Source organism: Lethenteron reissneri, chromosome 28, assembly GCF_015708825.2.
Source record: "Lethenteron reissneri isolate LAM-NWPU_2019-01 chromosome 28, ASM1570882v1, whole genome shotgun sequence".
Taxonomy (NCBI): Eukaryota; Metazoa; Chordata; class Hyperoartia; order Petromyzontiformes; family Petromyzontidae; genus Lethenteron; species Lethenteron reissneri.
Window position 1 is genome coordinate 3,051,129 of NC_083806.1, and position 25,800 is coordinate 3,076,928.

At 50.1% G+C, this 25,800-nt stretch overlaps 1 protein-coding gene across 13 annotated transcripts in view; it reads left to right on the forward strand.

Moving 5' to 3' along the window:
- Positions 1-25,800, forward strand: part of NCOR1 (nuclear receptor corepressor 1) — a 66,605-nt gene that overhangs the window by 16,430 nt on the left and 24,375 nt on the right. For 8 of the 13 annotated variants that reach the window (XM_061561737.1, XM_061561741.1, XM_061561740.1 and 5 more), the window contains exons 4-20: positions 360-534; positions 3,196-3,378; positions 4,289-4,402; positions 8,240-8,296; positions 9,150-9,202; positions 10,555-10,621; positions 11,358-11,584; positions 11,789-11,879; positions 12,636-12,814; positions 12,942-12,996; positions 13,254-13,355; positions 14,612-14,668; positions 15,199-15,285; positions 21,503-21,675; positions 22,174-22,643; positions 22,819-22,890; positions 25,273-25,415. In XM_061561737.1, coding sequence (XP_061417721.1) covers positions 360-534; positions 3,196-3,378; positions 4,289-4,402; positions 8,240-8,296; positions 9,150-9,202; positions 10,555-10,621; positions 11,358-11,584; positions 11,789-11,879; positions 12,636-12,814; positions 12,942-12,996; positions 13,254-13,355; positions 14,612-14,668; positions 15,199-15,285; positions 21,503-21,675; positions 22,174-22,643; positions 22,819-22,890; positions 25,273-25,415 — 2,305 coding nt within the window. The remainder of the gene's footprint in view (positions 1-359; positions 535-3,195; positions 3,379-4,288; positions 4,403-8,239; positions 8,297-9,149; positions 9,203-10,554; positions 10,622-11,357; positions 11,585-11,788; positions 11,880-12,635; positions 12,815-12,941; positions 12,997-13,253; positions 13,356-14,611; positions 14,669-15,198; positions 15,286-21,502; positions 21,676-22,173; positions 22,644-22,818; positions 22,891-25,272; positions 25,416-25,800) is intronic. The other 5 variants (XM_061561738.1, XM_061561742.1, XM_061561744.1 and 2 more) reach the window with 5 other exon arrangements.

Below are 25,800 nucleotides of genomic sequence, written 5' to 3' on the forward strand. Positions count from 1 at the left end.
TGATACTCAAATGTGACATTTTAATGATTCACCACATGAATAGGTCTGGCATTGCTGGAGGCTGCATGTCTTGTTGGCACGCTTTCAATCATTCGTCCCTCTACTTTCCTATGGATGGACTCACGGGAAAGTGAATGTGTATTCTGGTGTTTGCCGCTATTTCATCATCTTGATGATGCTCATGTTACATGTGGTGTGGTGTGTAAACATCGCCACTGGGGAGACAAAGGCGGTCGGGTGTGGTGCTGGTCACCCACCCCCTCGTGTGCCGTGTTGGCCATTCATAGGTGCTCGCTAACGACACTTGCCCCAACAGTCTGTTAAGGCCATACGGGGGATCTTTGTCTTTGTTTTTGCAGCGGCAGGCCTCCCTATGCTGGCCCGGCCGGCACTGTGCAGGACACTGACAACCTCGACATGAAGAGGCCTCGGCTGGAGCAGCCGCAAGGCCTGGAGGCGGCCATGCAGCGCAGCACGCTGCTGCCCCCGACGCAGCCTGCGCTCGACGGCACGGCCACCAGCGTCGTCAGGAAGGTGAGGGGCACTTATCGAGGTGTGCGGGGAAACCGAGAGTACTGACAAGCGAGGGTTGTCGTGCGCCCGAGGTTGCGGGGGCATAGAGGCCTTTCAAATCTTAAATCCAGCCAATGAGGGCAGGGCCTGAGAACCTTTTTCTGACTGAGGGCCGAATAGGGCTTTCACATACCTTTGCGGGCCTCGCATGAAGGCACAGCTTATCATTATTTAAAATAACGTGAAAAATAATTAGGCCTCACCCTTACAGGTGATTTAGCGTGCATATGTTATAAACGCAATGTTGCTAGGTTAAAATATTCCTCTCCTTGTACCAGATTTGTGCGGCAAAGATGGAGTAATTGATAAATATCGTTCGAGACCTATTTAAATGTTGTAGGCCTCATGTGACAAGTGAGGTTGAGGGTCTTTTTTGGCCCATGGACCATAGATTCCCCACACTGGTTGTAGGGAGATACCTTTAGCTGTAAAGAGCGGTGAGGCTCACTTTGAGAAGTAATCACGTCGCAACGTGCTACTCGCTGGACTTCCAGTGGTTAGCTCTGTGCTCTGTAATGTCGTCGTCTCTTTCGCCGTTGGGGTATTTTTGTAATTTCTCTGACATGTTCACAACAGAGAAATTGCGCTGATGACTGAAATGTAAATTTTCTAAATTCAGAGGTGCTGGGTGCACATAAAATATTGAAACGTGCAGCATGTGATGTCACCCGGTTTTAAACTTTTAGAACGAAATTCGACACAGACAGTTTTGAATCGTCAACTTTTTTAAGTTAAAATTTTCCAAGACTGCTGGATATTACTGCTAAAGAAAATCCCCCAGTGTGGTTCTTTTGATCTTGCGAAATTCATCTGACTTCTCGTGAACCTGCCTTTTGGTGGAACATCACAACGTATCAGTGTCATTCAGAGTTGCTTTTGGGGAAAATTAGAATAATGTGCCAGTGCTTTTGATGTGAAGCAGCCATGCCCCACGTATGTTCCTAATATCCCAGTAAAAGCATGATTCATCAGTTAAAAGAGGACAAATACTGTACATAATGAAACAACTCTTGTGGTTTTATTATCTGTGATTCCTAACATCTGCCAGATGTGTCCGATCCACGTTTATTCCCCTTAACTGATATTTTGCAAATAAGGGAAGGACTCTTGTAATGATACCAAAATCTTATCGTTATGGACGGTCTGCAGAGCAAGGCTGTGGATAGCATGGCACTAAATTAATCTCATCCATGGTTATCTGCAGATAATAAAAATGTATGATGATGATGGGTGGTTGTGATAACGACGATGGATGAAGATGATAGTCATCGCTGCCTTTGGCAATTTAAAAACCGCTTCTGCTGCCAGTCGCTGATGCCGCAGTTCAATGGCGGAGCCAGGATTTTCAGGTAGGGGGAGCAACCTCTCCAGCAATTAAAAATGATAGGATTTGTTAGTGAGTAAGGACTTGTCCCTTGCTTTTTATTCGACGCGTGTGCGGCGATGGCGCAGCCATCGATCGAGGGTCGAATTTGAACCGTGTATGATCGGCATCGCGCTCGCTGAAGGTGAATGCCTTCAGGGAAGTCGTGTACTGTATACGCAACTGCGCACAATTCTATGAGTCACTTATAACTGCTTTGCCGTTACTTATTTCCAATTATGGACTCAGACTATTGTTCTTTCATCTCATAGAGTCCCTGGCACGTAATAATATGCTACACAGTGGCAGTGGGGGTCGCAAAATGCCGATTTATTACCCCCCCCCCCCCACTGGCTCCGCCAGTGCCGCAGTTGGTAATTGACGGTGATGAGGATAAAGGTCGCTGCTCGGCTCTTGCCTTGAGGTTGTTCTGGGCTGTGGGCTATGTAGTTAGCAGTAGAGGGCACTCCAGCAAAATACATTGCTGTATTGTGCCCCAATGGCACATGGCCATGGGTATTCTTCATCTAGCAGTGGATTCTAAAAGGGTGGGCAATGTGTAACATATACATATATTGACCATCAACCACCCACACTGACCAGCGTGGTGAAGTATGATCAATCAATCCCCATGACTGACACGGCTTGGGAGAGGTCCTCATCAAGCAGTGGAGCCTGAAGCTACAAAGCCGGCGAGTTTTCGTGATCGACACCGGCGCTCGCAAGACAAGACTGATTAAACTCAAATTAATTAAAAATATAATTAAAAACTTAAACAAAATAAAAATCCGTAACACGTTCTAGTTTTTTGTTTGCAGTGGAGCACATGGTGACGTGTCCAACACGTTGAACCACAGGAGTATTGTGCGGAGTGAAACAAATCAGAGATGGTTATTGTTTATTTTATTACGTGACGCATGTAGCAACGCTTCACCCATTAAATTGATTATCATGGATACGGTACGGGCGAACCCCTACTGACATACCGCCAGGGCTCGATGTCATCTGGGCTAATCCACATCAACGACCCAGAAAAAATCTGCATCTGGCATACCGCATCCAGTATAAGTCTCGCTGTGGCTACTCGGTCACGTGCCACCTACTCTAAGTCTTAATTGATAAATGAATTCCTTACTACTGCGCATACACCTCGTTACTGCTAATGCCGCAGGAGAAGTTACCGTCTGTGCCAGTGCGGAACCTGACCTGGACGGTGCACGCAATGTCTTGTTCCCACCTTCCCCTTGCTCCTCCGTCAGGAGGCGCTGTTCACCGGGAAAGTTGAGCCGGTGTCTCCGCCAGCAGTCCCGATGGCACTCACGGAGGACGCGGACACTTCCCCGTCCAAGCTGTCCAAGGAGGAGCTGCTGCAGAGCATGGACCGCGTGGACCGCGAGATCGCCAAGGTGGAGCAGCAGATCGCCAAGCTGCGCAAGAAGCAGGTGCGTGGGCGAGAGGAGACGGCGCGGGAGGCCGTGCCGTCGCACGGTAAACCCGACATGCGCTGGGCACTGGTGACGCAGCTCGTGAGTGTGCTGGAAATGCAACCGCAGTGGCATCGACGGCCCGAGAGGGCCTAGGTGCCAGGCTACGAAGAAGAGACAATTGGACACGGAGCCCCATCCATCCCATGCCAACCACACCACTGCCGGGCATCACTATAATGGGCAATGCAAGCTCCCAGCCGCTATGGTTTTTTTTTCTCCCAGGTATATTCCCGTTGTGTGCACTGTCATGTTTGCATGTGGAATCCTCACTGTGAGAAGTGAACCACACTGTTGTAATATGATGACACCATAGGCACTTAGCAGGCATCTATATCCTCATTAGCAGTTTCAGAAGTAGAACTTCGATGTCTGCTTCTGTGGGCTGCAACATGGAGGATGGTTGCACTGCTCTGCGTTAGATGAAAATTAATTATTTATATCGTGATTTGATGCCGATAGCAAACGAGGGATAACATTTGGGGAAAAGACTGAAAACAAATCTTAAAACGTAATATGCAATCTCGCATGTTTGTTGTGGAGGTATGCAGTTTGATTCCGTAGGCTTTACCTGTTATTACTGCCGGTGTATTAACCATAACATGCGCCGTTTGCTTGACAGTGGACGTTAAAGATCCCGTGACGTCATTCGAAGTAGGCCATTGTGGACCGTCGACACGGTCCAAATTCACCAAATTCTAAACATTACCCACAATTTACTCGATTTCTATTACAGATAGTAACATCGCCCCCTATTGGGAAGCGACTGCAGGCTATGTCTGCGAAACATAGCGCCTTTTGATAATTTTACTGTTTATATAAGTATTGGGCGACTTGTGTGCGTGTCCTGGGCGCGTGTGGATCACAGCAACAGCTGGAGGAGGAGGCGGCAAAGTCTCCCGAGCCGGAGAAGCCCGTGTCTCCTCCGCCCATGGAGTCGAAGCACCGCAGCATCGTGCAGATCATCTACGACGAGAACCGCGTACGTAAAACGTTCGGCCATGGCCTCTGCTCGGGGACTCGTCGATCATTCTTCCGCATTCGCTTGTTCGACGCTTAGATTGATGTTCATGCTCAGGGCGCGTGGATTGAGTGGTACGTATGCAAAGCAGTCGGTGTTTGGTTCATGGTACAGTTGTTTTTCTGCCCCTAAAAATGCATTCTCTATGCATTTTATTTTACTGAAGGCTAATTCATGTTTGGGACAGATGAGACATTGTTAAACGATATAGACGGTACGTACGAACAAGACTGGCGACGCACATGTGTGTATGTTGAACTTTTTTCACACCGTACGTAGCCGACCATGCTAATCGGAGGTGTGGTACCGGCAGTACAAATTAAACGGTTAAAATGCTACGAATGAGACAAAAGGTACAAATCACTTTTCTCCCAGCCGTATGTGTCATTGTTTCCCTGCCCTTGTTCAATCTCGTGATCCCAGTTGAGTAATTTGTGACATACATAATGGCCACATCGTTTCGAATGTTGCCATGGGATCGTTGATGGCCACTCTGAAGCAGACGGCGCATTTGTGCGGTTACTACACCGGAACCTTTGCGACCGCGCTACTGCTGGTTCATGTCACCGTCCGCGTTGCAAACGCATTGTGTGCCAGCTCTGAGTGTCGTGTCTTGCCTGTGGTTTCACATTGATACGCGTGTCCCTGTAGTATGGCAATAAGGACGTTTTGATGCTGGTAAAACCTGTGTAGATGCTCCGGTATGAATCGAGTTACTCTGAGCAACTGCTGTGTGTTTCCGTGGCTCATTATCTGCGACTTGTAGCTTTCACTCACTGGGCTCTCGCTTGTAGCCGAGTGCTGATTGAAAAGGTGACCCTGTGCACATTGCTCAGGGTGATTTGTCTGAAAGTGTTTGGAATTTTATTGGACAGGCCGTGGTGGGGCAGTTGTAATTCACTCGTTGTGCCCTCTGCTTTCACCACCAGCCAATTATTATTTCCCCCCCAATTTAATTGCACCAAGTATTACAGAAAACAACGTCGTTACATTACTGCAGATGTGTCTATTTTACACGGAGGTGCCTCCCATTGTCAGCGTTATTATTTGATGTTGTATTGTACTCTTTGGTTCTTTCGGTAAAGTCACGTAGATAATAAAATGAAAATAACTAAATTAAATCACGACGTTTCGGAGGCAACACAAGCTTCCGTCATCAGGTGGAATAGCCACAGCAAAATTACTGTAGTGAATAGTATTTTTAAATCCTTTATATTAAGTTCACTTGCTTGCTTGCTTACGACCGTGCAAATCTTTCGGTCGTTTTTAACCCACTTCCCGTGATCCAATCGAGCTGACATTTTGCACACATACTCGTTGTGCGTGACAATGTATTTTCGTGAAACATTTTTTCCAAAATTTTACACTTTTTAGGAAAAAATAAATTATATTTAATTACCAATTGCTTAATGGTGGCAGCCATTCATCTGACCCATAGGTGGCAGCCATCTCAAGCCAGAGGACGAGAGGACTCTAGCCGCCACGCATATAAAGGATTTATAGTGAAAAACTTTTTTTACGGGTTAATTTTTTATTGTTATTTTTATTTTTCATCTACGTGACTTTACCGAAAGAACCAAAGCGTATGGATCCTTGCAGTCACGAAAACTTCAAACCTAGAATGTTGTATTGTGTTTGACCCACACAGTGCAACCACTGCTGTGTACGTGAGCTGTCATGTTCGAGCTGTAGTGTGCGTGAGCAGTGGTGCGTGTCAGCCGTGTTGTACAATCGTCGTGTTGTATCGTGTGTGAGCCGCATGCTGTGTCAGTGTTGCTGTGTGTGAGCTTTGTGGTGTGGAGTCGGTGATAGGTGCTGTGTGTGTGTGTGAGTAGTACATTGTGCGAGCACTGACATGCTGTGTGGTGTCAGCACTGTGGTGCGAGTGATGTGGTGTGTGAGACCTATTTTTTTGTGAGTGGTACGGTGCGAGTGGTGTAATGCGTGAGTGTTGGTGTGAGTTGTGTGTGGTGTAAGTCGTGTGTGTGAGCAATGTGGTGTGTGAGTATTGAGGTGTGAATAGTGTGGTGTGTGAGTATTGTGGGGTCTGTGAGTGGCGTGGTAGTGTGGGTATGTGAGCTGTTCGGTGTGTGACCAGCATGGTGAGTGCCATGTTGCCATGGTTACTGTGGCGTGTGTGGGTGTGTGTTCACTGCAATTATGCCTGTGGGTGGTTCACATTTTTCCGATTTTGGCTTTATTTGTGAGTTCTTGATTCACCAGCTGCTGCTCGTGATGCGCAACGTTTTCATTTTAAACCGAGGCAACTTCCCAATATTCACCTCGGGCGACCATTTTCAAAAATTTCATTAAGCTGCCCGGAATCAGTATTGTCTTTTTCTATGTTAATTAAAATCATCTCGATTTCCTGCTTTTACAATCAAATGAGTAGAGAGAGTTTCACTTGTTGGTGGTGGTCTGTACTAGGAGTTGGCCGTCGATGTGGAATGATTAAGTGTGCGCCTCAGTGGGAGTGCATTGGGTTTGCGCGGAGCTTGCAGAGTGAGCGTTGGGCCCTGGGCGACCGGCTGGCCGGCACTGCCGCTGGCTCGGCTGCACAAACCAATCCTAGTGTGATATTTTTAGCGGCGCTGGGAAGAGTGTTACCCACTCGTGGCTCCGTCAGCATGTGACCTTGGTGTGTGCGTCTTGGCGAGCAGTGGGGAGGGCTTTGCGCGACCGACCAGAATCGTCACAATGCAGAGTCGCGACTCATTTTCAGCCTTTTCGCAAATTTGGCGCCTCTAGTGGATAGGCAGAGGGCACAAAGCGGTGCATTATTTGTAGGTTAAATGGATACTTTGTACGTTCACAGTGCATGCATAAAATCGTAACAATTGCTTCTTGTGCGTTTATATATATTTTGTGAAATGAAGTGACCCTTGCAACCACAAGAGGAGCTATATTTCTAGGAATGGTAAAACAGAATAAATTATAATTATTCTTGATGTGAATCGTGGCTGTGGAATGGGCTATTACTTGTGTACAGAATAATCTCGTAATTAGCCACGATCGATCCACTGGGTTTAAGCGCGGGTCTTAGAACTCGTGGCGGAAACGTGAGTCATGTCATTTGCACACCGCAACCTTCATCCGCTGGTCGTGGTTAACTGTTGCCGCTGCTGCTACTGCATCTCCCGACATTTACAAACCCAGGCGATGTTTACAAACATGGGTGTGTTTACCACAGCCGCGACAGGCTGTATTACACATGCATGAGTGGCAGTGGATTGCTTGTGTAGAGAAGAACCCCGCTGTGAGGTGACGTTAACAATTCTCTGATGCTCGTGACCAGGGTTACCCTCACAATTACAACCGACAACCGCCACCCCCCCTACTAACCTCCCATCGGATCGTCTCCCACTCATTGCCGGTGCAGCACTCATGCCTGGGCTCAGTCAGCAACGTCACCGGAGCGCGCAAAACACCACAGAAAATGTTCTTTCCAGGAAACCTTTCATTAAAGCTGGGCATCCAGCAGGCGAGGTTACTTAGCCACCCTTCCGCGACGCACTCGAGCTGCAGGAGCGAGCGGGCTCCGGCTCGGTTTTGCGCGACAGTCACCTACAAATACATGGACTGCGGTTAAAGCAAGAGAAGAGTTTGCGACGAGCACAGTTTATTGAGGAGCAGCGGTTGGAGATTAAAAAAAAAATTTGTGAAAATAAGTTGACTATTTTTGCAGGAAAAACCATTGGGGGGAGTGAGGTGTGTTTGCTGTTAAATAATCGATGATTATGTAAAGCGATGCGCAGTTGACTTTTGTGCTGATACCGCTGCACGTTGTTTCATTTGCAGAAAAAGGCAGAAGCTGCTCACAAGATCCTTGAGGGCCTGGGACCGAAGCTCGAGCTGGTAAGCGCGCGGCGTCTCTTGCGCGGGAAGCCGCTGTCCCCTTGATCCCGAGGAATGAAAGGTGGACGCGCCATTCACAATGCCGCGAGTTTTATCCCGCCGTCGCTGGGTTTCGGCGCGGCCAGATGTGACCGTTTCACAACGCACACTCGTGCCGAGAGATTGCATCAAACATCAAACACGAGAGCCGTGTTTTGTGCGATCTGAGTGTGGTGGAGCTCGTGTTTGGATAGCAGGGAGGAACCGCCACACGCTCCGTGATTCTACCACCTTCGTGATCTGTTGCTGGGAACATAGTTTCTTCCTTGCATCGATCATCTTATTACAGGCTCCTGTAATAAGATGATCGATAAGATGATCGATTGGGCCAGTGAGAGCGAAGGCAGCCGTAATAAGTAGCCCCCGAGATGCTTGCGTTTTTTTTGAGAAGCCTCATTAGCGCCGGGCAGAATGCGGGTGGTGAGCCGTAATCCCAGTCCATCGCGCTCTGGCTCCTGCTCCCTCCTTCATGTTTGAAGTGAGTTTTTGTTTAAATAGGTGATAACCGAGGAGAGTCTCATTTGCACGCATCACCTAGGTCACCAAAATTACAAAAGCAAGTCAAGTAAAACAAAGTACAGCAATGAAGAAAAAATATTCAAACAAAAATGCTTTGCACGTGAGGAATAGAAAGTGTTGCAAGCCTAAATCATTTTTCAAATCAAGGTTAAATATTAAATTCCCTGCATTCCCATTCCAATCGGGTGGTGGCGGATTTAACGACACATTATATTTACGCGATCTAACCCAAAAAAAACCTGTATTTTAGGGTGACTGTTGAAACTAATACGCCCGCCCGGTTTTCTTCGTGCAGCCCCTATACAATCAACCGTCGGATACCGTGGTCTACCATGAAAACATCAAAACGTAAGCGGCCCCGTGAGTTGGCAGCGCTGGCTTTGGTATCGAGCTTGAGAACAGGCACAGGACACAAACCGTGTCATGAATCGTGATTGCTGCTGCATCCAGTTGTGGGTTCTTGTACTCTGTGTGTGTGTGCGTATGGTGGAGAGCGGTAGTGTAGTGGTTAGCGCGCTGCGCTACGAACCCGGCGACCCGAGTTCGATTTCTGCTCAATGGCCAACACCAGTGACGATTATCTGAACCGGTCCTGGGCCTCCCCTAGGTCGACTCAGCCTCTGTTGCGGTGTGTAAAAATTAATCGCCACTGGGAAGACAAAGGCGGCCGGGCGTGGTGCTGGCCACCCACCCCCTTGTGTGCCGTGCCGGCCTTCATAGGTTCTCGCTAACAGCACTTGCCCCAACAGTCTGTTCAGGCTATACGGGGGATATTTTTTATGTATGGGCATGGGTACATGTGTATGCATGTGTGTGCATGTATTTTTGTGTGGGAGCGATATGTAGTGGTTAGTGCGCTGCGCTATGAACTCAGCTACCCAAGTTTAATTCCCGCTCACAGCCAACACCATTGACTATTATCTGAACGGCTCCAAGCCTCCCTTATGTCGACTCGGCCTTTAATATGTACCTGGTGCTGTGCGCAAACAACAGAGGCGGTGCAGCATGGTGCTGACCACCGACCCCCTCGCGTACTATGCTGGCCTTCATAGATTCTTGCTGAACAGCACTTGCCCCAAACGTCTGTTAAGGCTATACGGGGATCTTTGTTGTTGCGTATGGTTGTGTGTGGGTTTTTGTGCATGTGTTTGTGTGTGGGTATGTGTGTGCACCTAGCACAGCACAACGCCATGATGCCGTCACTTCGTGGCGAGCGGTTGTTGCATATGTGTACGTGTGTTTGCGTGCTTTTGTGTATCGTTTGAAGGGCTGGACTGCTGGACCGTTTCATTGTTCGATCTCTGAGCAGCGTGTGTAATCTCTGCAGGATATTGTTGTATGAATGATAATGAGATTAGTCCCTATTGAATCCCCACTGTGAAAATTTGGGTCAAGGATGGTGGGGATAATGTAATTTTTGGATTTGAAAACGCTTGAAAGACATTATTAATTATTGTTATTACTGTTTCCGAAAATTTTGTAAATAGACTAACGTGGGTTTGTAGAGGCAGCTGACGTGTGGGGGGATGCAGGCTTCCAGTCGCGTTGAGCGCTCGGTGACTCACAGCAGTTGTTTTTCCGCATCGCCCACGGGGGCACGTGCTGCACGAATGAGCGCAACGAGACGAGGAGGCCGTGCGGTGACCGCGCTCTGTAGCTGAAGGAGACGTGTGCGACAATGCCTCGTCTTTCCGTTACAGAAATCAGATAATGAGAAAGAAGCTCATCCTGTACTTCAAGAGGAGGAACCACGCACGAAAGCAGAGGGTGAGTCGTGCCAATGACGGCACGGATTCTCGTGATTATCGGACACCACGATGTCACGCGTGTACCCCGTGTGTCGGCGTATCTGAAACCTTCGGCTGTCGGTTTGAGTTGGGGGCTGCGCGTGGCCCTCAACTAAACCTATGCCGTGGCCTGTCTGCCTCGCACCTGAGCATTGCTGGAGCATTGTTTGAATGGCCCTGCTCAATTATATTCTTGTCCTGATGCCTTCATACCTGCGTGGCTCCTCCTCCAGTCTCCCCACCCCCTCCCCTCCAGTTAAGGGAAATTGTCCGTATTTTTTAACAAGGTTTAAGTAATGTATGCCTGGGTTAGGTTTACTGTCCAAGCTAAAACAAACGTTACTATTTCCTGCTGTTTTTTTTTTACAAAATTGGTGACCTAAGTGAGAAACGCCATTGACCACGCGTCTCTCTTTCACATTGACCCGCCGGAGACACCGCTGGTTCCTAGAGTGCCCTGGATGAAAGCGCAAGGCTGCCCTTGCTAAGGGAGCCGCGCTGCCCGGTTGGTGCTGGTTTGGCCCGGTAAGGCTCCTGTGGGAACCTCGGCCGATCACACTTGGCCGGTTCGCTTTCCCTGTGGTCGTAGAAACTTAGCTTGTTTAGAGGTCATTGGCCGTGGCCCCGGGGTCATCGGTACCTGCATCCAATGCGCTAAACCGGGAGCGACCGCTGGGCCGCGGGCCGCGGTGTGTGTGCGCAATGCGCGCCCACAGGAGCAGGAGCTGTGCAAGAGATACGACGAGCTGATGGAGGACTGGGAGAAGAAGGTGGAACGCATCGAGAATAACCCGCGGCGGCGCGCCAAGGAGGCGAAGACGCGCGAGTATTACGAGAAGCAATTCCCCGAGATCCGCAAACAGCGCGAGCAGCAGGAGCGCTTCCAGAGGTCAGGGGCAGCGCAGCGGAGCCACACACACACGTTCACACGCTGTTACGTTACGTACGTATGTGCACGTACACACGCATGCATACTCGCAGAAACACATTTGTTGCATTCTTTATTTTCGGGGTGCGTTGAAAGATATTGTTTGCAGCACATGCTATTGTTCTGAGCGCTGACACGAGAAAGGGAATGCGTTGGAAGTTGTCGGCGTGGCGGGCGCGTGACGAGCCGTGCCGGTGGTGTGCGTGGGATTCTGCACAGGGTCGGCCAGAGGGGTTCGGGTTTGCCTGCGACGGTGGCCCGGAGTGAGCACGAGATGGCTGAGATTATAGACGGGCTGTCGGAGCAAGAGGTAACCATCCTGTCGCGCTGCGCTCAACATGCACGCACGCACACAGGGGACACGAACTGGCGAGTCGCACACAGCACCGTGCATGACCTCAGAGAATTGGCGACGGAGTTGAGTGAACACCGATATCCACAAACACTGACGCTTAAGGAACCTCCGGGATTTAATCTCGACCACGGAAACAACAGTCCACATTCCGTGAAATGTTTGCTTCTCAAAGCAGACCCACCCACAACCTCATGAGCGAACATTCGAAGCAAGCCCCCAGTGTGCGATAGTGCAACACTGAGCAGACCGATGGAATGCAGTTTTTTGGTGTCCTATTGGACCTGTTTCTCCAGACACTGGGCAGTAGATAGGGGGCATTTCCATCTTACAGAAAGAGGCAGTCATAGGAAACAAGGAAGGTCTTCAGCTTGGACTGAACCGGGGTGGGAAGTTGACAGCACATGTGGCAAGGGACTTCCTGACTGCGGGGGCAGCAGAGGAGAATGAGCGAATGCACACACAGGCTGTGAATCTCGACCATGCAGGACAGGTGAGACTGCTGGCTGCATTGGTCATCATGAAAGGAAATTGCAATTTTTGGGGACTGCAATTGATCCAGTAAAAATAGACAAAGGTGTTCAAATAGTGACTTAATATAATCGTACACGTCGCTATTGGGGGGCCGGCATGTGTCGTAGTAGTTAGCACGTGTCTTGGTGAACAGCGCTTAGTAAGCGACGGTGCGCGTGTCCGGCGTGCGTGCTCGTCTAGAACAACGAGAAGCAGATGCGCCAGCTGGCAGTGATCCCTCCCATGCTGTACGACACGGAGCAGCGGCGTGTCAAGTTCATCAACCACAACGGCCTCATTGAGGACCCCGTGAAGCTGTACCGCGACCGGCAGCTCCTCAACGTGTGGTCCGACCATGAGAAAGAGCTCTTCAAAGAGAAGCAAGTGGCCCTCGCTTCTAGCACCTGTGGCACCATGGCGACAATGAGTCATAACCTTCGATTGAGGTTACATGCTTTGCTAGGTAATGTTGATTTTTTTCGTCTCGTTTTTTCTTTCCGAATATAGGTTCATTCAGCATCCGAAGAATTTTGCCCTCATAGCCTCGTACCTGGATAGAAAGGTAAGCAGATCGGTTATTGAAATAGCAGTCACAACACATACAGATGTGCCCGCAAACCGGAGGAAGACATGACATCTATGCTGCCCTGCATGCATGTCACGTGACCACCAACTCAAATGAGCTGAGAACGTTGCCTGGCCGGTGTTTACGTTGCCTTATTATCGACGCTTAGTGCATGTAGTGCAGCGGTAGAGCCTGCCTAGTTTGCTGTCACCGGTTGCTTGTGAGTGACGAGCGCGCCTGCCGTCCCCTCTCAGAGCGTCTCGGACTGCGTACTTTTCTACTACCTGTCTAAGAAGAACATCAACTACAAGAACCTTGTGCGGAGAAGCAACTGTCGACGCAAGGGCAAGGGCACGGTGAGCGGCGGCTGGGTGGCACGCACGATACACGGGCTTTTGGGGGTGGAAAGGCGGGGGGCTTGTTATACTTGCGGGGTTATGGCAATCTCTGCCTCCCCTCCCACTCGGTGAGGGTCCAAAACCACTGTCCCCAGGGAGTGGCTCGTGAATGCAGTTGCTTTGCTAGCCCAGCAGGTGGCCATGCGGCTCGGGCAAATCATGCCGGATCATGCCAGATCGTGCCGGATCTGAGCACGGCAGTCTCCGCGGGCCCCGGTTCCAATCCGAGCTTCAGCTACCCAGGATGAAATCTGCTTCCCAAGTGTAGTGGACGGTGGCAGCCTGGTCACCGATTACAAAACAAATCTATCATTCCGTTTGGCTGCAAGGTGGCCAGGAGAAGATGTGTTGGCGTTACAACACGTAGATTAGTGAATCTTAACTGTGTAGAGCTCTAAGTGTTATCCATGTACTCTTGAAATTGGTCTAATTTCCCAATGCAGAACCCTCCGGAAAGAGGCTTGAGTCTCAGCGAGGCTACTATTATACCTGGTTTTTCTAGATCTTGAAAAGCATTTAATTCAGCATAAATGGATGCAGTCATCTGAGCACTCACAAACCAAGTAATGAATGGAAATGTATAGCCATTCGTCAAACTGTTAAGAACGATGGATAAATTATGCTGAGATTAAATGAAGAAAACAACATACAAGAGGGAAATTCAGTGCTTTGGTAAAATTTTATTTAAAAATGAAAGCAAGTGAGCAGTGTGCCAATAGTCAAATGTTTTTTTTATTATCAATGTACATTACCTGCCCCGTCGCTTAACATGCCAAGAGACATGGGCACTGCTAGAGAGAAACAGAGGAACACATGGATTCGAGAACTTGTTCAATCAAATTAAAGCCCTTGTATTGATTAGTAAGAAGATAAAGTGGGCTTGGGCAGGGGGGGAGATGGCTGATTAGCAAGACTGGTGACGGGATAGAGAATAGGGCACGTTAAATTCTGCCATTTGAATTTCTGCGACATTTTTTCCGGCACACGATTGGTGCGGTACAGGAGAGAGAAGAGAGAAGAGCGTTGGAACAAATGCCCCCCCCCCCCCCCCCCGCGTGCAGAATGTCACCACCTACATCGACGCGGCGCCTGCGCGACACCGAGTCGCGTTGTGTGACGTGTGGCATTTGCGCGTGCGCTTTGTGTTGTGGAAGCAATTGTGGTGGTGGCTGGTGTTGTGCAGCGTAATTCTGCCATTTGAATCTCTCCATCAGAATTCACAAGCTGACAGACAGTGGCGCTCTGGAAACTACTCCTCCGTGGACAATGATGTGGGTGTGATCGCAGCTAGGTTTTTCCAAATCTAGTCACACTGACAAGGCGACGTATAGTAACGCGAGGCCGCCTATTGGCGCGCGTTTTACCCTACCGGGGCCAGAGGGTGGTGAAATTAATTGCTGGTGTGGATTGTATTCCACATTGTGCTATGTTTTTTTAAGCGACACACTAATGTGCATAATCAATATTGGAGGTGGATCGATGCATCGGTTCATAGATGACATTCATAAGCTCACCTCGCCTTTTAGCGATTCGTGCATGTAAGAATCGATGTTTATCGATTCTAACATGTTGATTGTTATGGTTTCATTTGCACCCTGCAGCCACTCGTGGCCACTACATCCACAACACTGCTAATAGAAATGATTAAATCTTGCATCACGTTTATGGCCTGCAATTTTGACAAATCAGCTAATCGCAGCTACACCTTTAATTGCTGTTATAATGGAGCAGATGTGTTGCATTTGTGGTGACTGCGATTGCAAGTATAAATTAGTGTAACTTGTTAATTTGCTGTGCCCAGCGAGCATCGCTGGCTCTGCGCTTGTGCCATGGCTTTGCCTGTGCAGGTCGACTGTGCAGCATGTCAGGAGCCAAGGCCTGTGACGACGTTAGTAAAAGGCTTCAATTTAAACACAAGCATTCATTTCAAACAGCTGCCCACCACCGTCAACCACCAGTGACACACGCCTGCATACCATCATGCCGGTCCCGCATGCACCTTGACACGTGTGTGTGTGTCTGTTGAACGCTTTGCTATATAACATAATACCCTGTGGCTTGCCAAATACATTCATGCAAATGTCTCAACTTGACACTACTGACGCACTTCGGGAAACGGTGTATGATGTGCTTACTAACTTTGAGGGAAGGGTTTTCAGCAGAACTGAAGGAGGGCAACGAGTTCGTGTGATTGAGTGCCTTGGCGTGACGCAGGGGAGGAACGGGCGGGGGGTGGTTCGCGAATTCGTGTAAAAGGGCGACTCGGTGTGGCGTTGGTGATGTTCGCGAGTGCAGGCAATGGGGTGACTCGGCGTGGGCGAGCGTGGTTAACGGAGATGCGGGGCCACTTGAGTTGTGGAGTGCGTGCTGCAGTGCATTGTTGTTTGCTGCCTGGGGGCAGGAAATATATCCTCAGTGGGAACACTGAATCCTCTGGAGCCTTGTTTACGGAATTTTGTAGTCGTAAGCACGTACATGCAAACATAAGAGCTTACAAGTATTAGGCGCGTGCATTTGACGCTGTGTGAGACATTGGGGGACTGTATCATAGCAACCGGCAATCCGAGGTGGTGAATATCGCAGAGGGAACTGAGACGAACGGCCCCGCTCGGTTCGGCGGTCCGACTGCGAGCGAGAGAAACCAAAGGGGGAGGCCTGCGGAGGATGTAATTGTCAGGAATTTGTGGCAATGGAAGCTTGCGGGGCGAGGAGGGGGGTTTGCTGCGGTGCGGGTGAGCGGCTGAGAGCCGTGTGCGCCAGGCGGGGTCACTGCAGGCCGCGCGCGGCGCAGGCACATGATCCAGTTGGCCACATGTTTGCTGACGGCTCGTTTGGCTCACGGCCAGCGCGGGGAGTGAAGTTTACAGCAGATCTTGCGGCGCCGACTGCGCGTGCGGAGCCAGTGTGCGGGAAGCCGTCGGGATAGCCGTAATAAACCGCAGCGCTTGCTATGCAGTGCAAGGGGGTTGCTGTCGGGAAAGCAGTATGTTACGGTGAGTGACTGCAGACGCAGCCTGGACTGTTTGTATAAACTGTAGCAGTCATCGGAATGCGATGACTGCTACAGTTTCCATTTGATATCCGATATTGTTTCTACTCGAGCACGTTCATCTCTTTGATGTAAGAAGTGTGTGCGGATGCCCCGGCCTGGCCCGGGGTGCTCGCCGATATTTGCCGGTCCGGGTGTAGAGAGCGGTAACGGCGGCGAGGCCGTACACACAAGGATGCGTGCGGTGCAGTCTCCCTGAAGTGTCCGTCCGCCTGGCACAGCCCAGCGCCATGATTCGACTCCTGTCAGGCTCGGCATCTCTGCTGCTTGGGCTACGAGGGATCGTTGACTGCAGGTTTTGCGTGATGCGCCCTCGAGTGCTCGAGACATGAACGGATTGTTTCGTTATGGCGGCTACAGCGAATGAGTTTCAGTTGGTGGCGGCGTTGTATTCGTTGGGGCTTTCTGTGCTGTGGCTCTGCGCCCGGATTTTTTGGCGTTGGGCACGTATGCAGTGGCACGTAAACAGGACGCATGGTGCGCGGTGGACCTAGTTAGCGGAATGTACCTTCAAATAAACACGTGCCAGTTGCTGTTGGGTTATTAAATAATGTAGAAGTGTCGAAAAACACGTCCTGCGCTTGTATGTGTGCTTCAGTGTGCATTTCACGGAGCTGTGAAGCGCCGACTTGTAGTTGTGTCGCCTCTGCTTGGGCCAAGAAAACCTCAGAACGCCCCGTTACAGCTGGGTCATCCTGTTGCCTTGGTCACATTTCCTGTAATTTTACTGAACTCCCAACTAAAACATATTCAGGCAGAATTTGTGGATATTGCACTTTTTTACCTTCCCCCCCCCCCCCAACGCAGGGGTTACTGTAGGTTTGGGTTGAATCCTGTCGGTTGTCAAGAGTTTTATGGCAACCCCTCCTGCGGGATGTGGATCCTGTGATTGGGTCTTGGGCGATGGGCGTTGTGCCGTGGGACACAGTGACAAGTTTTAGATGTGCGGTAGTCTCGCCGCATCGTCAAATGCCGGCCGGTCTCTCATCGTAATCCGAGCCGGGGTCACAGGAGGTCGCCTGGATGCGCTGCGTTCCCGTGCCCGTCGGGCCAAATCCTGCCGGGCAAAGTCTGCCGGCGCCTCAAACTTTCAGAGGCCTCTGTGTGGAAGCTCGTGGTACGTTAGCGAGGGGAATCTCCCGCGTAACATAGAGGGGTGCAATGTTGTGCAGCGGCTGTACAGTAGAGCGTGTGCAGCCAAGTTTCTCAGGCGATGGCTGTTTGAAGCAGAGCCGCTTGTTCCCAGCCACATCACGGCCAAGGGAGAGAGCGTCGCGTTGGCTCTGCGGCGAGTCAAGTTGCGTCTCGGCAATTGCCGGCTGTGGATTTGTCTGCGTAGCTCTCGGTGTGGCCATTTGCCCGACGTCCAGTCTGCTTTATGAGTCAAGATGGCAGTGCTGGATATCATGGAGATGGGGGCGTAGTGGGGGGGGGGGCAGTGTAATGGCTGCTGTAGCGGGGATCCGTGTGGGAGGCAACCGGGCGAGCGTGTGGGCGGGGCTCGGCGGTGCCACGTGCCGGCGCTCTCGCCGAGCGGGATTACGGGGCCAGCGCGTGCCGCGTGTGCTTCTCTCTCTCGCTGACGGCGGTGGAGGGGATGGGATGGGACCCCGATAGGATTTCTCGCCGTCGGGATTCTCCGTCTCAAGGAGCTCTCTAGGGGGCTGCTCCCGCACGGTTCAAAACAAGACGACGGTTTTGCGTTGAGCGTCGCCGGCCCTTTCCACCGCAAAGGGGGAGTTCGATGTTTACGTCTGCGCCAGCTTACGTGGATGCCAGAAGAACTGGAGTCTGACAGCAGCGCTGTACATTTACTGAGGTTTGTAGCACTGGTGTGCGGTAAATATGTACTCGGCACACGTCGTTGTGAGAGTCAAACGTATATTGAGTCAAAGGTCCGTCTGCTTAAGATTTACTGCATTGCTTTGGTGAGCAGCGCATAGGCTCGCAAACATTAAATATTTTTCCCTGATGTCTCCCGTTAAAAATGTGTTGTTCAAACAGCACAAGTGTTGTTGTGGTTTGTCGTTGCCGAATTTTTTGCCCATTTCTTTTTTAAAGATTCAAATGTTATTGTTACTTAATCATCAAATCACTGTGATTTTCTGCTCAATTGCCAGGGGATGGTGCTCCTCTCCTGTTAACATTCTTTGAGCCAGTGGTGGAAATTCTATATTCCTATGGTGGATCGAGTCTTTCGGACAACCACTCTTGACTTATGCACAGACGTGGTCCTTATATTATCGACTCTCAAGCAGGATTTTAAATTGCAAACTCGCTCAACCGCTGAGCCACCCGGCCGGATTTCCTGATACTGATACTAGGGCCAAATTTATGAAGAATAGTGTTCACGCTATGGCAACATAAAGTTATTATGCCACCTATGGAGGACGATTGTGTGCCCAGTGTGGCCAGCACAGTGCCTGCAGTATCGTGTTGACTCGGTGATTGTCGACAGTCGCCGCCTACCCAAACCACGTGGTTATGGTGGCAACTTTAAGGCGAAATCTACACTGAGGGCAATTAGTAAATTCTCCCCCGCTGTGGCCTTGCCGGATAGGTTGTGACCCATATGCTACAGAGTAAACCCCAAATTAACCGGGAGAAGGCAATGGCAAACCGCTGCTGTGTTTGCCAAGGATGTCATAGGCTAGAAATAGAAGTGTTCACGTCCACCACGGCCTAGATGAGGTTTCACAGTGAGCGGCGGCCACAGCTTGCCCGGTAGAGGCTGTCAGGGGCGGCAGGTGACGCTCGCCCGTTACCACGCGACTCTCCTTAACAAAAGTAAACATAAGTGTAGCAACTTGAAAAGTTTGGACTTTGTGCCAACCGGGAAAACTTAAAATTGTAAAGCAAGAAATGAAAAGACTCGGTTAAAATGTTTTAGGACGGAGTGAAGTTAGGTGGAGAGGTCGTGGACATTTTCCAAATGATTGGCAGTTATGAATTTATTCAGAAGGAGGTGTGCACATGTGACAGGAGTAGGCCTGCTGATAGACATACAGGCAGCAAGTTCCCTGCTGGACCCAATATTCTGCAGTGTCTCAAAGTATTGCTTATGAAATAGTTTTACGAGCCATTTAACATCTCCATCATTCAAGTATAATATGAGGAGATCGATGAGGCTAAAGAAGAGTGTACATTTCGGGTCATATGAATGATGAAAGAAGACTTTAATGGAAAGTTGATGAGTGTAAAGGTAGATGATGTTATTGGACCACATGGATTATGAACGAGGAGTGAAAGAGAACATTGCATAGAAGAGTTCACGGTAAATGGGCACGTTTAGTGACGAGATCATCCAAAAAGATTGTGAAGAGCCCAGGTGACCATAGTTGGCACCAGATTGATTCCATGGCTATCAATAGATGCTTTCGGAATGCGATTAATCAGTAAAAAGGTATATTATCATCCTGATGCGGATTGTGGGAGCGACCATATTCCCTTAGTAAGATGGTAAGATGAGAGTGAAATTAATCAAGTTAAAGAAACGAATGGGAAGCCATAAAAGTCAGGGTCACTCGTTACAACTGATGGAAAAATTCAGCAAAAGGCTGTAGCGGCTGTAAAACATCGAATTTTAGTGTTCTTCACAATACAAATATAAACGGTAAAAAAAAGTTGGTTGAGGCCATAAATGAAACCGTTTTCAGAGTAGGGGATGAAAGGTGGAACAAAATGGATGGCAGAAATCTTGCTCCTTGTGCGGGAGCTGAGAGAAGCAACACAAGTTCGTCCGAACGCGCTATAAGGAAATCGTTTTAAATGTTTTTATAACAATGAATGAAATATTGCTAAATGCGCAACGTGAGGAAACCGAGGGCATCAAACATAGGGTTCTTAGATTGATGCCTAGGAGATTCAACGAAATAACTGGGAAAGCGTACGTTCCTCCAGTTCTTCCATTCGCATGGAGAGTCTAACAGAATTAGATTTAATGTATTTCAGCAGAAAGGGCCCAATGAGTTGCAAGGTTCTAGTTCACGGGCGTCCCGCGACAGTACAGTTGTTATACGTCAAAGTCATGGTGACATAGGTTGTGATACGAACAGCCGGTACATGCTTTACTTGTTACAGAAATAGGCGACCGGTCGAAAACGTGTCTGCATTATTTTACGAACAAAAATAAAGGATGGGGAATTATTTATTATTTAACGGAGCGAAACACAATCAGTAACCGGGAACTTGGTGTCATCCATACTGACTCAGAATATCAATGTTTTGACTGGGAAACATGCTAGATAACACAAGAAGCCAGGGAACACCGCCAATTAGGTTACGTAAGCAATGTGAACAATCGGTTACAACTTAGAGAATCTCATACAAAGTTCTTGAGTATATATCATGGACAGATTTAAACGGAAGGAAAGCCATGATCACCGACATCTTTGAGAAAGGACGTGGCGCAGAGAGAGAGAGAGAGGAGTCCACCGCCCTCTCGCCAATCTGGAGCCGTTCCGCTTGCCTCTCCCAGCGCACGCCGTGCAGCCTGCGTGCACAAAGTATACACGGGCCTCGCAGTGTTGGCCCCCGGCCCAGATGTGACGGTCACAAGGACCGTGCAACTTGGCTCCATTGGGGGGGTGGGGGGGGGAAGCACAGCAAAACCAGACAGCGGCCCTTCTCCAAAATGCCGCCGGCACTGGTAACTGGCACCGACAGATGCAGCACCAGCAGCGGCAGCGGCAGTATCGCTGTCCTGGTGATGGGACGTCACTTTCCCTGTCTGCCTGAATCTTGTGCCGTTTCGTGAAGTTGCCTCACGCCGCCAGTGGAGGGAGGGTGGGAGGGGGGGACTGTGGGGAGCGGCGCTGCAGCCCGCCCACATATGTCTCGCACGCGGGACTGTGGAGTCCAGGCCGGCTGCCACTCGTACGCACGCACTCACGCACGAGTGGGGACACCATTGGCCATTGCACGTTAATGGTCGAGAACCGTGACTCCGCATCGCTTAGCCTCGGGCACCACGAATTGAATCGAAACTAAAGTGCTGCGCGTTGTCAGCTTCACGCTCCCAAGATTTGGTTTCTCACATTTTCCTTTTCCCTTCCAGCAGGCGATAACGCGACCCGTGACGGAAGAGAAGGATGAAAAAGAAAAGAAGGAAGAAAAGAAGGAAGACAGGGAACGGGAGAAGGAGAGGGAGAAGGAGGAGGAAAAGCCAGAGAAGGTGGAGGAGCGCGAGGAGCGCGAGGAGAGCCGAGAGAAGGAAGACGACTCGTCCAGGTGAACTCTGTCTGACCGTGGTGTCGCCGTGATGGACGAGTTTATATTTAGCCCGTTCATGGCGACGCGTCCAGTGAGAACGAGCACGCGGCCGCGCTGTCCCAGCCGAGTTGAATCCCCAGGGGGAGAGAAAGAGAATAGGGAGGAGAAAACAAAACGCACTGTTAGCTGCACGTGGGCCTGTGCTTTGGTTGTATATATAAGCGCCGCCCTCCGGTCTGCAGCTCTACAATAAATATGGTTTCTGCGCAGCTAAAAAGAGAGCTGCGTGTATTTAAAGATCGGCAAGCTTCATTTTGGCCAACATTCCTCGGTTGGCTGTCATCGCTCGCTTTATAGGTTCATGATGTTCATGTCAATGCGCGCAGCTGCGTCAGGAGGGATGTTTACCCTTGGTGTCCCGTAGCGGAATACGTGAGATCCCTCGCTCACGATCCATGCCGGGCCATCCGTACGCTGCCCGTACTGAGCGGCTGCCCCGTGTGTCAACGTGTTCAGGGAGAAGGAGAAGGAAAAGGGAGACTCCTCGGGCGAAGAAGGCGATGAGAAGGGCCCGTCGGCCGGCAAGGGCCGAAGGACGGCGGGCAGCCTGTCGCGTCGGAAAGGGCGCATCACGAGGTCCATGGCCAACGAGGCTGCGGCAGCCGCAGCGGCGGCGGCGGCCGCCAACACAGCAGCAAGCGCCACCCCCGAGGACCCCCCGCCCGCACCACAGCCGCCCCTGCCGGAGCCCGTTATCGTCTCCACCTGTACCACTGCCGCTACTGCCACCGCCACCACCACTGGCGTTGCCACTACCGCTGGTGCCTCGCCCGTTGCCGCCATCCCAACTACCATAGCCACCGCCGCCACCGCCGCAGCCACCGGCACTGCTACCGCCACCATCACCGCCACGACCACCCTTACCACCATCAGCATTGGCATTACCCCCGCCACCGCCACATCCTCGACCTCCACGCCACTGCCCGGTGAGTGCCGGGAAACAATATATGGCTGCCCAACTCTCTCCAGTACGTTACAGTGCTGTGGTTGTGGTTGAGAATTGAAGCTGTGTGAATAGTTGTGCTTCAATGTGAATCTGTGTGTTGCTACATGAAGCTGTGTGCACGTGCGTGTGTGCGCACATGTCTTTGGTGTGATCAGCAATGGGAGCCAACGCGGAACCTGTGGAGTCGTCACGCTGGACCGAGGAAGAGATGGAAATTGCTAGGAAAGGTACGGCCTGCGTGCATCGCCATGCATCGCTGTGGCGACCACATCCCAGCACCATGAGCCCAGCAAATCCCAGCATTAATGAACCCAAGTGTCAAGGGTCTCTGGTTTATTTATGAAAAATTAACAGACCAAAGTCTGCCTCTATACATGAAGCAATTTGCTCAATTTTTGTCAGGCTTACCCACCTCTTGGCCTTCCTGACATGTTTTCGAGCAGCTTTTGTTTAAGCATACAAAACCATGAACCAGTTTAAACCTTCTGAATCTCATCAGGAAAGCAATGCCCGCTAAGTAAATAATGTCGCGATTGCAGACTTTACTGGCAAAAGCTGTGGGTCCTTTCAGTGCAAAACGACTACAGAAAGTGCTGATGTATGGGAAGATCACGGATGTAGGATGTGACGTAGGAGGCGGATATTAAAGTTACGGTAATAAAAACTCTACAGAGAAGCAATGCCAGGTGCACGCGACACAGTTGGACCGTGATTTATCCCTTCCGAGATTTGCCCGCTCCGAAATGTCAATCTGGGTGTGCCACCGACAGGGTGTCTTTTGGTCGTTCGTAACGGAGGAGGAGCATTGCATTCTGATACACAGCAGACGCGTGCAAAGTTGCGTAGTTTGTAGAAGACATATATACGTTCATACAGTCTCTGCACACACGCACATATGCACACGTGTTGTCATGTGTTACCGTATTGTACCAACCACAAGTTTCCCCTTGTGCCGTAATGTCGTGTTCGGCACCACGTGACTCTTGTTTACTTCAACCACATTGGCTGCAGCTTTCGAGTTCAACCGTGGGCTGTCATGGCTGAGCATTTTCCTTCAGTGTGCCGTGACGCCTGCGACCGTTTTAAGCAAGGGCGAGTCAGCAAATATCGCTGCCAGCAGCTGTTGCTGACAGAAAACCTAGCCTGGTGGCTTAGCGGTAGAGCGAGCGGCTCGCGATCGCAAGGTTGCGAGTTCAACCTCCTAGGGTTGATGAAATTAGTGCCATGTATGTGGGGAAGTCAAACAGCAGTTGCCTTATGGATATACTCGTCCCCACCATGGGATTGTGGAATATCCTGCCTCAGGCTTTTGAAGAGAAGTGACATGCGCCGGGCCTCAACGTTCAATTGAGCATAAAATCATTTCGACTTTTGAGCCAGAATCTAGGGAAATGTAAGCAGCCTGGAGAGATGAACTACGTTCGGATTAAAAGGCACCTAATCTAAGAAGCATTCTGCTTCAGTGATGTAAGTCCTTGTTTATGTTTTATAGAAGCAGAAAATGTCAGTGGTTATGGTTCGGTTTCTTCGCAAAATGTAATCCCGAGTGGTTGTGTGTGTGCGCGATTGCAAGGTCACGCTGTTCTGTCAATCACTAATGAGCCTAACCAGAATTGAATCCATTATGAGAGCCGCTGTGTGCCTCAAGACAATCGCCGCTCCATCAGCACTGGAACATTGTAATTTGGGAAGAGAACATAACAGCACCCTAATGTCACTCTGACCCAGCTACCTTTCTGACATTTAACTTTGCGCTATCGTTACTAGATAATAAAATGGCAAAGTAGTCGGTTACGATTTAGGTGCTGTTTAATGTTTTTGGATGACATGCGAACCCAGTCTGAACAATAATACCGTTGTACGATCTTGCGAGCCATGCCCTGAATAGTTTTCAGTCTGAGACTGTGTGTCTGGTCCATTGCAGGGGTGGCCCATCATGCCACGTGAAATGCTGTCTGGTCCATTCGCGGTGCCCAGTGTTGTTGCGAGTACGCTGAAATTGATAGCTGCTCCGTGCTGAGCGCCTGTTTGCGGTCACTACAGAGGTGTAAGCGAACAGGTGCCCCCAGCAGCAGAACCGCCGGCCGTTTATTGACGCCGTTGACTTAAAAAAAAATGCGCAACAAATACAAAAAATCTGGTAAAAATTTTTAATGAAACCATTCTTTACCAGGAGTGCTATCGTCACTGCTGCAAAAGCAGTTTTAATTCATCGGTGGAGGCACCTGCGCAGGTGATGATATTCTTGACAGCGTATTCTCACGTCAGTAGCTGCAATTGTTGTCGAGGAACAGAAGAGACAGCTCGGGTGGTCACTGACACACTCCTCATTGGTATCCGAGTCGGAGCGTGTCGGTGACAACCATTCCTAAAATCTAGGATCTATTTCTTCTCTTTGCTTATCGCTTGGCGGATGCTGAAAAATAATATCCAGTCAGCGATTTGTGATTCGGAAGGGATGCGCACACGGTGTCCTCGGCAGGAAAGTCAAGCGACCTACTGTAGGCCGGTGGTCATTGTAATTGCCATGTCTCCCAAGTGTTGTGAAGGCAGTGACGGGTGAAATCGGAACATTGTGACAGACCGTCATGGATTGTGATGTCCCGCAGGGTTGGTGGAGCACGGTAGGAACTGGCCAGCAATTGCCAGAATGGTTGGCTCCAAGTCGGAATCTCAGTGCAAGAACTTTTACTTCAACTACAAGCGACGACACAACCTGGACGCTCTGCTGCAACAGCACAAGGCCAAGGGGGTGAGTGGCGGAAGCTGGCAGCACGACATACACAGACACAAACAGACACGTACACGCAGTGCACGTAGATGGTACTGCGATGGATAATTGTGGGGTGTCTAGCCTGCAAACTGTGTACCAAGTGAGCATCCCGTCTTGTCTGGCTGTCGATCTGGGCGGCTAATGTTCTCGTGCTAGTATCATGCACGGTTTTTTTATCGGAGCATCTCAATGAAAGATGCTGTACAAGGCATCTATATCAATATGAACAGTGCACAGAACAAAGCATGAAGTAGTAGCCGCTGCAAATAAAGCACAGGCCTAGCCCCGTGCTGGGCAGATTACTTGGCGGCGTGGCACACCGCGCATATATCATCGCAAGAGTGTGATATGGAAGCCGAGTAGA